Raw genomic sequence first — 15555 nt, forward strand, 5'->3', positions numbered from 1 at the left:
GATAAGACCAAACGTAACACACCTGCTTCCCATTCACACCTGAGACCTTGTAACACTAACGAGTCACATAACACCGGGGAGGGAAAATGGCTAAATGGGCCCAATTTGGACATATTCACTTTAGGGGTGTACTCACTTTTGTTGCCAGCGGTTTAGACATTAATGGCTGTGTGTTGAGGTATTTTGAGGGGGCAGCAAATTTACACTGTTATACAAGCCGTACACTCACTACTTTACATTGCAGCAAAGTGGAATTTCTTCAGTGTTTCTTTAGTGTCTCACATGAAAAGATATAATTTATATTTACAAAAATGTGAGGGGTGCACTCACTTTAGTGAAATTATATATATATACACACACACACACACACACACACACACATACATACATACATAATATAGTTATTTATTAAATAGTCACTGCTGAGTATACAAGTAGCAGTTAGGAGACTACAGCCACTGTGAAGTACTTTGTTAGCGCAAACCTATATTATAACACTGAACTCTAAGCAGATATAAAATACATAATTTAATGCAGCTTTGAGTTTATTAATACATCTTAAAAAGTCTAATCTTGTTCAAAACCATTTTTTGTTTACTTTTTGGTAGACGCAGGGGCGGACCATCTGTCATGTCCCCATTGTGGAGACCCCCTCTCCCCCCCCCCCCCTCTGTTTGTACTAGTTACCATTGTCCCCTAGAAAGAAAGTATCTTCAGAACAGAAGGTTTAGGGGAAATCATCCAATAGGGACACCGCCGTTTAAGAGGGAATTCCACTCAGTTAAGTGGAACTACACTGCATCTGAACACCACAAATCAAAGATGCTATTTAATAAATTTTTAATATTTAAAGCAAACTCACCCACTCATCTGTGTCTTCATGATTTATTTTGCTGAGCAATCACTCTGAAAACCACCCCCTTGCATTTCTGGCAGTGGCCATCTTAAGTAAAGGCAAATGATTCATGCAGCATTTACTTCCTGGACTCTATTTGCCCTTAGCTTAGAAATGCAGGAAGGTGTGCTTAGCTAAGAAAACCCATCCTCCCTGCCTGAACACTCCTGGGATGTGTGGCATCATTTGACTAGGCATAGAAACTATGAAGTAGTTGAAGAAATGTAAAAAATAAAAAAAATAAAAGTTTAAAACAAGCAAATATGATATACTTTGTAATCATTATGCTGCTAGAGATAATAAATAGATAGCAAATAGTGAATGTTGGCTGAGAAAGTGAAGTTCCACTTAGATTTCCTCCAACTTTCTGTTGAAGGAAGTGAAAGGGATTTTTCCTAAAAGAACTCATACAGAAAAAAATTACCTGGTGTGTTAAAGCTTCCATACTTGATACATTATTAAAAGATTTTGGCTTTAAATACATTTTAAATGTATTTTTTTTTATGAAACCAGTGTAAGCACCCACCTGAATCTGACCTGGTGTTAAGCCCATTAATAGTCCATCTAAAGGAGATTTTAGACCAGGGGTGTCAAACTAAATTTAATTGCGGGCCACATCAGCATTATTATTGCCCTCAAAAGGGCCAGTTGTGTCTGTAAGACTAGATGTCCAGAACATCCCCTAACCTTACATAAGACATGAAGAGCCTTTTCACCATCAGCGGTTTAACACCCCATCCTCTCTTACATTACAGTGCACCCCCTTATCTTGAGCTGCTGCTGGGATGAAGCTGGAGGCATTGCTGGAAAGCAGAAAGTACAGGTTTTGGAGGAGGACCAGAGGAGGACTGGAGCTCTCCTGCAGCTGCAGGAGAGGTGCAAGGGCCACATAAAATGGTCTGGAGGGCCGGATTCGGCCCACAGGCCTTGTGTTTGACACATGTGTTTTAGACTGAAGAGGGCAAAGCAGCAAAAAGAACCAATCAGCTGTGCTGCACTGCAAAGAGCCCAATGAAGAGGAAGAGAGAACAGAGTGACAGAGAGAAGAGCTCCTAAATTTGCTGCTTCTCCTTTCACTGTCCAGTCACAGTCTGGAGGTGAGGAACAGACCTGAAAGTATATTGAATAGAAAAATCAAGTGTCCTGACCTACTAGGCAGGTCTGTGTGGTGTGGCAGAGATGTATAAATCTCAAAAACTGGGAACTGGCTGGCCAAAAATACAAATCCAAATTGGCAGGTAAAACAGCTCCTTTATATGTATTTCATCGGTGTATTTAGCGTTTTGCCTGGAGTTCAGCTTTAGCTGCAGAATGCTTTGTAAAAACAAAACTTTAAAATGCACTGAAAGATTTATATGTTATAGGCTGCAGATAACACTGGGTATTAAATCAAGACAAACGGTCACTTATAACCACTGTAAAAAGAGACGGGCAGTTTGACTTTATTTTTACTCCCACACTTCTTCATATTTATGTCTCCCAGTGCCCTACCGAATGAGTGGACTAGGGTTGACTTTGGGTTTAGTGGATCTTTGGGATGGAACAGATTGATTATTCCATGAAGTGGAAAAGCATTTTTCCTATCATTCCAACAACTGAGCTTTTATCAGGTGCTGGAACGTGTGTTTGCTATAACCTGCTGGTAACCTAGCTTCCAAATCCCTTTAGTCCTCTCAAAGACGTGGCTTCAGTCTGAAGCAATGGAGATGTCTAAACACAAACTCCCAAACATCCTGTCCTCTGTTCGGCAGATCCCTGGAGAACCTCTACCTCAGCTGACAAATGAGCTCCACTGTCTCTAGGTAGAAAAAAACTTTTATAGACACCAGGCATAATAAAGATACAAAAGGAAAAATCTATTGGAAAGTAAACAAATAAATGTGCCTTCCTCTGAATTGACAAATCGGAGCTACATTTAGCTCTAACAGGAGCAAAAACGAAGATGAAAGTAGAACACTCCAAGATTGCAGGTCCCATTGGTAGGAGATTGGAAAACCTTCATAATTCAGGATAACTGTCCAACTGCAGTTCTGCTAGGATTGCCAAATGCAGTTCTGCTAGGATGGCCAAATGCTAGCTATTAGTAGTTCTTCAAGACTACAGCCAAAATGCAGATTGCAGATGATATAGTTATCTAAGACTGTACCCAAAATGTCACTTTATTCTTTATCTGTTCACGGAAATAAAATGCTAGCGCTCAAGGTATAAAAAATGATAATGTCAGAGGTACATAAAGTCGATTACAAGGTTCATTTGAAATCAAGGCGACTTGTAAGACAGGCTGTGGATGGTCAATATACACTAGGGCACAGCTCTCTGTCTGGAGTGAAGCCGATTCTGGATATAGCATAAAAAGGAAGACAGAAGAGCGCCTCGAAGTGTCATAATTTAATGTACATTAAATGGAGCAATCAGTCAAATAAAAACTCACATGGGGTACAGAAATAAAGGCTCATCTAAGGGTGACATTCCAGCAGCGGGGAAATCCAGGTGTCCAGTCCAGAAAGTTTAAAGCCGCGGCGCAGCGTGTACTCGCCAGCGAGGATGGAATAATTCCTGGTGAGAGCTGGGTGGACAGCAGAGTGGAACGTAGCGCCGGCTGGCGTGTGATGTCACCGATGGGACAGGAGACAACGCGTTTCAGAGCATGCGCAAGGCTCGTACAGAGCATGTGCGCTCCTTTAGAAAGGAGTCTTGGGGCAAGTAGCGATATATAATCTAGAATTATAACAGATTATGTATATACTTCTAACTGGTACCTTGATCTTTTATGAAGCAATAGCTACTGCTTTCTCCATGTGGAAAAGACAGAGAAAGCAGCAGCTATTGCTTCATAACAGAAATGTACTTGCCCCAAGACTCCTTTCTAAAGGAGTGCGCATGCTCCATCCACCCAGCTATCACCAGGAATTACTCCATCCTCGCTGGCGAGTACACGCTACACCATGGCTTTAAACCTTCTGGACTAGACGCATGGATCTCCCCGCTGTTGGATTGTCACCCTTAGATGAGCCTTTATTTCTGTACCCCATGTGAGTTTTTATTTGGCTGATTGATCCATTTATGTACATTAAAATATTACACTTAGAGGCGCTCTTTTTATTCTTTATCTGTTGACTGCAATGTTGACCACTTAACTTGAAAGTTACATCTGTATTGGGATTTAATTTACTATACATTAAAAATGAAGCAAAAACATTCCAGGGATGTTGTCCAACATAGCCAATCAGGTCATTTCCTACCTTGCAACCAGGCAAATACAGTGAGAACCAGACTGATTGCAACAGCTTCACTACTTTTGTATTGAATTTTTTCAGTGAACCTCAAAATTTTCTGAGATAAATCTTCAGTGATATCACTAGACATAAAACACGTTACCTTTCAGCATATGTAAAGTATGTGGAATAAAAGCAGTAAGATGCAAAGAATGTAGTCACCTGAAAAAGCTCGGAGTCGTCAGTGCTGTACTGATTGGACTCATTTTCTGACTGATCATTACACCACTGTAACTCATTAAAGCAGCTGTTCGTGTCAAAATCGCTAGCGTCCAACTGGGAGAGATCAATTTCGGGGAAGTCCAGTGACAGAGGCTCCTCACCAGGCTCCTGAAAGAGAAGTAAAGTGAACAAGATAAGTCACAGAATGGTGCTCCCAACATGACCTGCCTTCTACGCCTCATATATTAACCTTTTAAAAAAACATATTCTGATGGACAAGCCTGTACATTCACACCAATTATACATCTGAGTTTTGCCTAAAGGGGCAGAAGAAGGATCATAAATCGGTTATCAAACACATACATCAAGAGATTGAAATGAGGATACATATGAACAATTTTTTTTCTCGTGGATTTTGTACAAATTTTTACAAAGCATGTAGTCTCAATAGTGGGCGATAACATTGTATTAACTTGCACAATGTCATATGCTTGTTTGGACCTTAGTAGAAGGTCTCCATGAATACTGAAATTACGTTTACCCCACTCCCCTCTATATAGAAAAATAAGGGCTTCCTCTTTGCGCAGCTCCCATCTTTTTCACAGGACAGACCGTTTGACTTAAAGAACCATCTACTGGGGAAATCCAATGTAGAGATTTGATTGTAAAATATATATATATATATATATATATATATATATATATATATATATATATATATATATATAAGGTTCTGTATTTGAATGGTTAGACTTCAGTCCTCCAAAATTATAATGTAATCCAATTTTATATACAAGCAGTCCCCAGGTTACGAACAAGATAGGTTCTAATTACCAATCACGTCTTGGACCATATACAGTCCAACACTATGCGATAATTAAAATAAAGTGTAGCGCCTGAATGCAGAGCTTATCTTTTACATTCTCTACATTTCTACATTTCATGATCAATTTAAATTAAGTTTGTCCCTGCACATTAGACCACTTGGAAGATATACTAATAAATCGATAAAATTCAAAATTCAGATGAACAAATCGAAACACACTGTTAAACAGCTCTGTCATTACCTTGATTAAAGATTTCTTTGAATGGGGAATAAGTGCAGGGCTTGTTCAATCAAAAGGAAAGCATAAAGCTTTACTTATATAGTAATATGTGGCCTTTCAGAACCATAGTTCAAATAAATTAAATTAAAAATCACTATCATATGGCAAATTAAACACAAAAAGTCATACCTATGTAGTATACCAACTGTACATTTTCAGCTAAGCTCTATTTGTTTTTGTCTTAGAAATAGAGCTAAGCTCTGTCGGTTCACACTAAGGCGACACGACTCCTTACTACTTCGGGGGTGGCTTGTGCATTACCATGCACCACGACTTCAGAGCGACTTGCAGGGACTTCACATAATGGAAGTCTATGCAAGTCGCTCCGAGGTCGCCCCGAAGTAGTACAGGACCTTGTGTCGCTGCTATTAGAACGGGTCCTGTAGCAGTCAATGGACCGCGACTTGTCAGGCTGACAAGTCACGCTAGTGTGGACCGGCTCTAAGCTTTTAAAATTGCATCATCATAAAATCTTTTATCACTTTTCAAAGTCTACAATCCGTTCAAAGCCTGTGTCTACTTTGTAATGGGAGCGAAGCCGCTCTACAGCAAACCAAAAACCATTGACAGGACCAAAAATGACAACCCACATATAATGGGAAACATTTGGTTGCTTTTAACTTTGTCAAATATCTTAAGGAGTAGGGATGAGCTTGTGAGTTTTTGGATGCACTTCTGAACCCACGTGGCTTAGCCCGCCGGGAAGCTGTCACCTCTAATTGGACAACCTTTGCAGCCAAGGCATTCCCTGCCCTGCAGCTGCACATATAAAAAGGGGCATGTAAGGATGCTTTCCCTCTAGCAATGTGGTTTTCCCACACCGTGGGTGCAGCAGTGTGCCCCAAGTTGGCATACAGAACTTTACATGCGCTTTCAGAAAACACACCAAAACCACGGGACCTAATAGAAGTATATGGCATAGTACAGCTGAAAACAGCAGGTACACCATATCCTTAGGGCTAAAGGGCTAGAGATGCCTGGGCTGCTAAAGATTGGCCTATTCCAGTGAAAGCTCAGCCATGCCGGTTCGAAAGTATATCCAAACTAGTCCAGGTTCACGTCTACTAAGAAGATATCTGTTGGCCTTTAAACTGAAAGATGCATATAAACAACAACAAGCACAGCACCCACTTTTTATTGTGTTTTCTTTTAAAAGCCTCCATAACCCCCCATGAAACTCTAGTTTTGGCTTTTATTAGTGTCCATCCACACTGGTACGACTTGTCAGGCGACTTGGTCAGCCTGACAAGTCACGTACCGTTGCGTCCCATAGTGTAGTACAGGACCGGTTCAAGTAGGAACGACACTAGTCGCTCCGACTTAGAAAAAGGGTCCTGTACTACTTTGGGGCGACCTGGAGCGACTTGCATAGACATTCATTTTATGAAGTCCGTGCAAGTCGTGCCGAAGTCGCGGTGCACGGAACTTCACAGGTCGCCCCCTAAGTCGGATCGCCGTAGTGTGAACCGACGCTTAAAGCATAAATTGTGCAGCTGTAACACAATATTAGTAAAAGTCTATACACAGTGGAGCTGAAATAGAAATACGATTTCTACTAATGGCCAAGCAAGTTCTAGTTGTAGGCAACATGCATATTTTCCTTGCAAGCGCTTATATACACAAGAACACCTTATGCCATGATTGCAAGCCTTAAGCAAAGCAGTATACCACTCCTTTACAAGGGCTAATCTTCCATTAACCTTTAGTGGATTTGTTGACAGAAATCGCATTACATCTATAGTTGCTTAAAGACATGAAGAGACACCCAAATGTATCATCTTTCCACCAGCTGGAATTACACAATATATGTAACAAGCATTTTCTGACGCAATCATATCATTTACAAGCTGGCTTCTCAATGACAACCGTAGTGGTTCCACAGCCCTTGATGCTTTCCAGGAAGGACGGCTTTAATTTACGTAATCTAAGAATGAAAAGAGAAAGTAGGGCAGCTTGGTGCTTAGCACTGTTGCCCTGCAGCATGGGGGTTCTTCTGATTACTTTCCACTCGGACACTACCTGTATGGTGTTTGCATGTTCTCTCTACGCTTATGTGGGTTTCCTCTGGGTAATGCGGTCTTCTCCCTTACTCCATGCTGGTAGGTAGATTGGCCCTAGTAGGTGTATGTATGTGAGCTAGGGACTTTAGAATGTAAGCTCCTTGTGGGCAGGGACTGATGTGAATGTACAATATGTAAAGTGATGAGTACATTTTTGGCGCTATGTAAAGGTCTATAATGACAAAGAGGCCTTTTATTTATCTAATATGATAGCATAGCTGAATCTTTGGTGATCAAATTATTTCCTCTGAAAAAGAATATTATACGAACACATGCAGTAGAAATCGCTTTGGATTTCTGTGTAACCATATGCTAAAAGTCTGATGGGACTGGCAAGAAAGGCGTTAAAGTAGGTTCCACTATTCAAACAGCACAAAGAGGAGGTGCATGGCTCTGTCTTGTGTATCACATCCCTCTTCCCTCCCTCCTTGTGATGTGCGTAGGACTTAGCTTGATGCTCTGGGAACACAAGCTAAATATATCTCTCTAATTACAGAAAGCAGCTGGTACCTACAGTGGCTCTTTCCTCTACACTCTCACTGTCTGTTTGCATTACGTAAAGCGGGAGGTAACTGATACAGGTTTGAAGGAGTTTGTTAGCCAGTAAAGCGATACAGAAAATAAAAAAAAATCAGTTTATGCTTGATTTACACTACAACTACACTGGTGGGAAAATGTCAACTATATAATAACATGAAAAAAGGTGCTTAAATTGCTAATTTCAGAGCCGGTTCACACTGAGGCGACACGACTTCGGGGGGGGGGGGGGGGGGGGCGACCTGTGAAGTCACGCGCACCGCTGTGCACCGCGACTTCGGCGCGACTTGCAGGGACTTCACATAATGGAAGTCTATGCAAGTCGCTCCGAGGTTGCCCCAAAGTAGTACAGGACCGTTTTTCTAAGTCGGAAGCGACTTGTGTCGCTCCTATTAGAACGGGTCCTGTACTACTCAATGGACCGCGAGCGACCGCGACTTGTCAGGCTGACAAGTCGCCTGACAAGTCGCGGCAGTGTGAATGGGCTCTAAAAATCCATATTTAGGTAAATAAAGACTAGTAGCTACTAAAATAATCGACAATGGACAAAATACTTTACCGAAAGACGACCTAATAGATCTGTATTAAAAAACTAAGAGCACCAAATTTTCAGGAACCTAAACAAGTGGGTTTTTTTTGGTAATATCGTTGCAGATCCACAAGTTGGTTAATGAACAAGAATGCAAAACTATGGCACATTACTGAGAACACCATGTATCAAATCAGACACACCTAGAAAACTTAGATTGGAACCACATCAAGATGTACATTATGTGGCACCCATTCAATCACCACCTATTGACTGCATTAATACAAGTGGATCAACTTTTAGAGTATGTAAGTAAGTAAACCCATCGATTAAATAGTTTCAAAAAATAGTTACATTCCTGGCATGCCAGAAATGCTAACGGTCATATTGGTTCTGCTCTCAACCATCCAATGGCTGGTGTCATAACTGATCACATGTGCAGCATCATTGCAGTTGAAGATTAAAGATAGGCCTTCCTTGGCTGAAAAAAAATAGGAGGGTTTACTTCCACTTTAAAGTCCATGTGATATTGGGCAGGACAAAATTTCTATACCTGGAGGTCCAGGTCAATGGGAAGCTGTCATTTGGAGCTTCAATTTAGGGAAGTATGAGAATTCTGAGATACACCAGTTCTACAGGGATGTTTGGTCACTTGAAAACTACTACCATTCAAAGAAGGGGAAAGGGAAGGATTTGTGGGCAACCAAAGAAAGCTTTATAACAAGTTGAGTACTTTTCACAAGCAATAACGTGCACCACCGCTGCTTCACCATGCAATTACATCATCGATTGCTGTGAATCCATATGGAATTAAAAATTAAACAAGGGTCGGTACATGCCTTTTTAACCATCTTTTTCACTGACTAATGCAATTGTGTATGCGATTAAAAGAAAGTTTGGAATCCTGTTTCAATCTGCTACTTTAGGGTTTCTCAACCAGGGTACCATGGAACGTTGGGTCCCTCCAAAGGTTGCTAGGTGTTCCTTCAACAATATGCAGTTTCTGCCTCTCAAATGAATAACCACCGACATCAATGGTCTTTTTAGCTGTCTGTAGGGAGGAAATCTTCCCAATGACCACAAATGTAAGGAGCATTATTCCCACTGTCCATCACACTATGTACTGTGAGCTGTAAATATAATAATTTTTAGCAGATGTTCCCTGAAGCCAAAGTTATTTTTAAGGGTTCCTCTGTGTTAAAAAAGGTTGAGAAAGGCTGTGCTACTCAATTGTGTTTTTAAAAAAATGATCATGCTCCTTCTACTTATGCCTCGTACTCACGCATGGATTATTGGCCGGGAATTATCGGCCAACGTCCGATCGGCCGATTTTTGGCTTGTTAGTATGATGCTTCCGACAACCGACTCCGACTTTTCGGCCAAAAAAAAATCTGGTGTGCAGACTATAAAATTTTTGTTGGCCGTCACCACAACGGCCGATTTTCCGTCAGTCAGTACAGATTTCGACAGGGAAAAATCTGATGAGCAAGACTGGGCATGCTCAGAGATGAAAAAACACACGGAAAGTAAACCAGCACATGACATCACTTCTGAAGTTGGTTGTTGTTGGCCGAGAAAATTTGTGTGCAGTCTAGAGCACATTTCAACCAACACAACACTGGACAAAAGTCGGCCGTAATCGTTGCGGTTGTACGAGGCTTTAGAGTCGGTTCACACTATGGCGACACGACTTCTGGCCGACTTGAACAAGTCGCCGTGCACTGCGACTTTGGCGCGGCTTGCACTGACTTCACATAATGGAAGTCAGTGCAAGTTGCTCCAACTTCGGCCAAAAGTATTGCAGGAACCTTTTTCTAAGTCGGAGCGACTTGAGTCACTCCTATTAGAACGGTTCCCATTGCACAGAATGGAGCGCGACTTGTCAGGCGACCAAGTCGCCTGACAAGTCGGAGTAGTGTGCACCGGCACTTAAAGGCTCGGTTGGGTTTATTTACTAAAACAGGACATTTTTCACTTAGCCAATAATCCTTATTCACTTTGATCATTCAATCAAGAGTGTAGGTATATATTACGAAAACAGGAATGTCTTTTGCATCACAGAATGATTAATGTTAATACAGCTTCACTGAGCCAAGTAAAAAATATACTACCTTAGTAAATCAACCCACTGAGCAAGTGATTTATGCATTGTGTGACCACTAGATAATGACCATCTCTAGTGGACCAGAATTCAGACCTCACAGATTAAGCTCCTCTTCCCTCTTTATTGCATTAATTGCTCTATAAACATGAAAATCTCTAATTTAACCAAAAGTCATGAATCAGCCGTGTGCGGCCAATGATTGCAGCGTAGTAAGCCATTCAAAAGTACATCTTCCATATTTGCTACGTTTTCCGAGACAAAGGCATTGTGATTGGATAGCACTTTCTACTGCTTAATGCAGATGATAAAATCCAAAGCTATCAATGGAAATTACTTTCATGCTCTAGGTCTTCGCATAATTTTTTCTTGCACTTTCTAAATACAAGTTGGAATTTCATTAGCTGTTTCTGCAAGATTAGATTTTTTTTTTTTTTTTTTTATTTTGTGTTCCCCTGCGTCAGAAGAACGTCACTCTATAGATGTCTACTACAGCAGCCTTTTTGAACATAATGATTTACTATAAAAGTATAGTGCAAAATACTGCTGTTGACAATTTTTTTCCTGTAATGAAGTCTTCTTTCTCTGCAGATGCTAATATATTGAAAACTGATGATGCCAGCAGGAGAATACAAGTACAGTAATGTCCTTCTAGAATAAGCAATTTTGGTTTCCCTTAATGTCACATGAAGTCCAAGCATGTTTGATAGCTATGACAGTAGCAATAAATGCTAGGTCTGTAATTTGTCAGTTGGAACAGAGGGTTGTCAAAAGGTACCGGCATAACTTTCAGGATGTATGCCATGTTTAACTCCTTGGCGCTGGCTGCACGCAAATATGCAGCCTCTCAGGGGCCGGGCCTTGGTGCCAAGCGGCCCCATATTTGAGTGCATATGTGCCAGAAGCGCACCCCCAGCACGCTCCCGCCTCAGTTACCGGCGCCTGACAGAAAGGATTTCCCATCATATGACCACCGTGACAGCCAATCACAGCGGTCACATGACTTTGAGTCCTGCCCCGCCTCTGGGCATGTAAAACCCACCAGCTCCAGGGTGGTAAAGAGAATGTATACTGTATTTATTCTTATAAATAGGTTTCCATTTCCTACAATATTTACCTTAAAGTGGTTGTAAATGCACAAGGTTCTTTACCTTCATGCATTCTATGCATGAATTAAAAAACCTTCTGTGTGCAGGAGCCCCCCCCCCCCAATACTTACCTGAGCTCTCTCTCTCGATCCAGCGATGTCCTAGAAAGCCTTACCTCTCCCAGTACTCGCACTCTTGATTGGCTTTTCTCAATGACAGCAACTAAACCAATCAGGAGACGGAGGAGGCAGGGCTGAGTAAATGGACACACAGAACCACTGATCGGGAGCCTAGCAGGAGGGAGGAGCATGGAGTGTCGGCGTGGGACCCAAGAAGAGGAGGATTAAAATAACAAACATGTTAATACTTGCCTGCTCTGGGCAGTTGGTTTTGCACAGAGCAGGTAAGTATTAACATGTTTGTTATTTAAACAAATTCCAGTATGATTTGCCAACCATATCCAAGTTGCATCCAAGTTTCACTACATAATCGCAATGAGACTCCTATTGATGTCATCCAGGGTAGCTCCAAACAGGCAATCTCTTTGAAAAGGAATATTAGTTCAGGCTTTTTTTAGAGGTCTGGTCGGCAGACCAACATTTGAGCTACAAAAACAGGCCTAAGGACCACTGCCTAAACAGACAGTCCAGAAATCAGGGGAGCCGCATCCAAAGAGGCATCACAGATAAACTACAGCCCCTGGGACCAACTGGTCCACCAGCTCTGCAAATGCAGGGAGGAGCTGCTCACACTCCATGTCATGGCGTAAAAGCTTAGCCCACTCAGTCAGAGGTTGTGACACCAGGGTAATAGTGAAAACCTGTCTGAGTGCCGAGTCGGCCACAGCCTCTGCCTTTCTGTCAGCTGGATCCTAAAAATCCAGTGATTCTTCTACCGGAATCATGGTTGCCTTATTCAGCCTGGAAACCGGGGGATCCACCACTGTTGGAACAGTCCACTTCTTAAGGAGGGACTCCTCAAATGGGTACCTCATTGCGAATCACTTAGACCACAAAGGGACGTTTTGGACGTCCCCACTCTTTTGTAAGATATCTGTCAAAATAGGAAGGAAACGGAAACACCTTCGCCGCTCTAGATGGCTTATAAGTGCCAAAGGGAACTGGTGCCTCTGCCGCAGCTTCAGCTGCATCCTCCATTTTTAAATCTCATGCACAAACACAATCAGTGCGTCCACCATTTCATGCATGGCTACAGGAGTGGAGGAATTATAGTCACTATCTGAAAATTCAGGGTGTGAGGCCGCAGACCCCTCAGGGCGGGCCCCATCCGTGGCGGAAAAATCAGATTCAGAATCTGAGGAGATAAATGAAGCAGGGGAAGGCGGGGAGCACTTTTTACTACCCTGCAGCCCACAAGCCACCTCCACCTGGGACACAAAGGACTCCAGGACCGCCACCAGTGCAACAATGTATGGTTGGGACCCGGAGGGCCCTGCAGTCTTTCAGAGGGGGTCAGGTGAGGAAATGTGCTTCAAGGACTCCATGAGGAATAAGGGTACACCACAAAAGTGCAAAAAAAACACTGCTAAGGGACACCCAACCACACTGGTAACGCCAGCAACAGAGCACCCCCCAATCCTGCAGCAGAGAGAGGGAAAGGATCCCACCAGACTAACCACCCCACCAGATAGTCACTGGCTGCACCAGGATTAAAGCACTCCTCGTGCAGCGTCCAGGAAGGTAAGAGGCCCAGGACTCAGCACCAGGGGATAAGGAGGGGCTCCCACAGCAATGGGCTACCATTCAATTCAATGCCGGACTAACACAAAATGGCCACAAACATGGCGCCAGCCTATACAGAAAATAGGCTACAACAAAATTGCGATTCCACAAGGCTCCCAGGAGGGATCACTGGGCCCAGGCAAGACACAGAGCAAGAAGGGGGGGGCTGTGGCAGGAGCCTCTCACCAGGTACAGCTCCCCCCTACAGCCGATCACCGATGGCGTACTCCCCATGCCCCTATTGCCAGTACAGCACCCTGCCCCAGGAGGTAGCTAGACCACTATACAACCATAGTACAGGTGGAGGGGGGAAGGGGGGGCAGAGAGGGGGATAGATGACCCACAGGACCATCAGACTCAAGAGGGGGCCGATCGGGAACGAGGGGAACCTGGCAGTCCGACTGTTCCAGGGTGGAGACCGGGTCCACTCTAAAACCCTCCAGGGGAAGAGGGGGGATAGCTACTCACCATACCAGGAACCAGCCAGTCACCGCTCCAGATAAAACATCCTGGCCATCAAAATGGGGGGCTGTTGGCCAGGAGGAACGCTGGGACGCAGGCCGAGACCCGGTCGTATAGGACCTCGCGAGGCGTTTAACTCACAGGCCAGCCCCCGTCCGGTGGGGCTATGTGGCCGCCAACCTAGCTTGGAGCTGAGGTCTGCGCATGCTCGCTGGCCAGACTGGGGTGACCACTGGATCTAAATTATGCAGCCTGTTGCCCAGGAGAAAAAAATCTATCCAAAAAAAGAAAAAATTGCTATGACCAGAGATCCCAGCAAGGAACTAGGTCCTTACTCCTGACCAGGCAGAAAAAAAGTACCTATAGTGGAGAGGGTAAGTATACCTCCTGGGACTGCTCATAGGCGTACCCAAGTTCTTTTTCTGCCTAGTGTCCTACTCCTGTATGGGGCAGGATAACCCAATGGTCAAGATCAGGAGCTGTGTCCATCAATGAACGACAGAGAAAAAGCTTTTTAAACAATAACACATATTTATAAGATTTTTCATAATCAAGCGCACACGTTTATACAAAAATACATGAAACAGACCATGTATTTTCTGTGAGGTGTGTGTGTGGGGGGATAAAGCAAGCAGTTGTTCTTTTACACACATCACAAGCTCTTAGCAGGGGTACATATAGTCGCTGGAAACCATTGCAACCGTTTGCTCTGATTGCTATTCACAAAACTCTCCCACTCAGTTCAATTATAACCCCAAAATAGAGCTCTAAAAATATACATATATAAAAAATTCTAGTCGCGATGAAACTGTGACTAACAGTTCACATGCACACATTCAAAATGCAAATTAAAAGCAAGCAAATCTGATTACTTAAGATAAATTTAAAAAAAAATGCAGAGGACTTAATGGGAAAGTGGGAAAGGTTTCCTAAAATATAATGCCATCAGGTTCAATTAAGTAGAAAGAAAAATGTTCTTTTAGTAATTAAATGGTCTGCGCCCTATATCTAGAACAGCAAGGAAAACCTGTAAGATAGCAATATATTTAATTTTACAATATACTTATTCAGGGGCAGTATGTAGTAGCATTTTTCTGGTCTCTGAAACTTTGTACTTCCTGCTGAAAAATCAAGGCAAGCTAAACTCAATAGACTACAGCTGACCAGACAGAGCAGTGACTGTCATTGTATTCTACACCAGTGGTTTCAGGGTTCATTGATCAGCCGATGGTGGCCTTGGTCAAACTTTTTACTCCTGAGATACACCTAAAATTTCCAGGTATTGAATAACTTTTACCAATTTATTGGGGGTCAAAAGGAAAAATGCCCTTACTTTGATGGTCAGTATAGAGAGTGGGGGCTAAAACTCTACCCTAATGCCTCGTACACATGCAACGATTGTTGGCCGTGAAATTTCGGCCAACGTCCGATCGGCCGATTGTCTGCTTGTTAGTATGATGCTTCCAACAACCGACTGTGACTTTTCGGCCGAACAAAATCTGGTGTGCATGCTAAAAAAATTTTGTTGGCCGTCAACAGAACGGCCGATTTTCCGTCAGTCAGTACAGATTTCGGCAGACAAAAATCAGATGAGCAAG

The 15555-nt window shown here is 42.8% G+C and overlaps 1 protein-coding gene across 2 annotated transcripts in view; it reads right to left on the minus strand.

Annotated features, from left to right (window-relative positions):
• Positions 1-15555, minus strand: part of PPARGC1B (PPARG coactivator 1 beta) — a 175091-nt gene that overhangs the window by 43819 nt on the left and 115717 nt on the right. For both annotated transcript variants that reach the window (XM_082253257.1, XM_082253256.1), the window contains exon 2: positions 4333-4500. In XM_082253257.1, coding sequence (XP_082109383.1) covers positions 4333-4500 — 168 coding nt within the window. The remainder of the gene's footprint in view (positions 1-4332; positions 4501-15555) is intronic.

This window comes from Pelophylax lessonae (assembly GCF_965119305.1).
Source record: "Pelophylax lessonae genome assembly, chromosome: 4".
Taxonomy (NCBI): domain Eukaryota; kingdom Metazoa; phylum Chordata; class Amphibia; order Anura; family Ranidae; genus Pelophylax; species Pelophylax lessonae.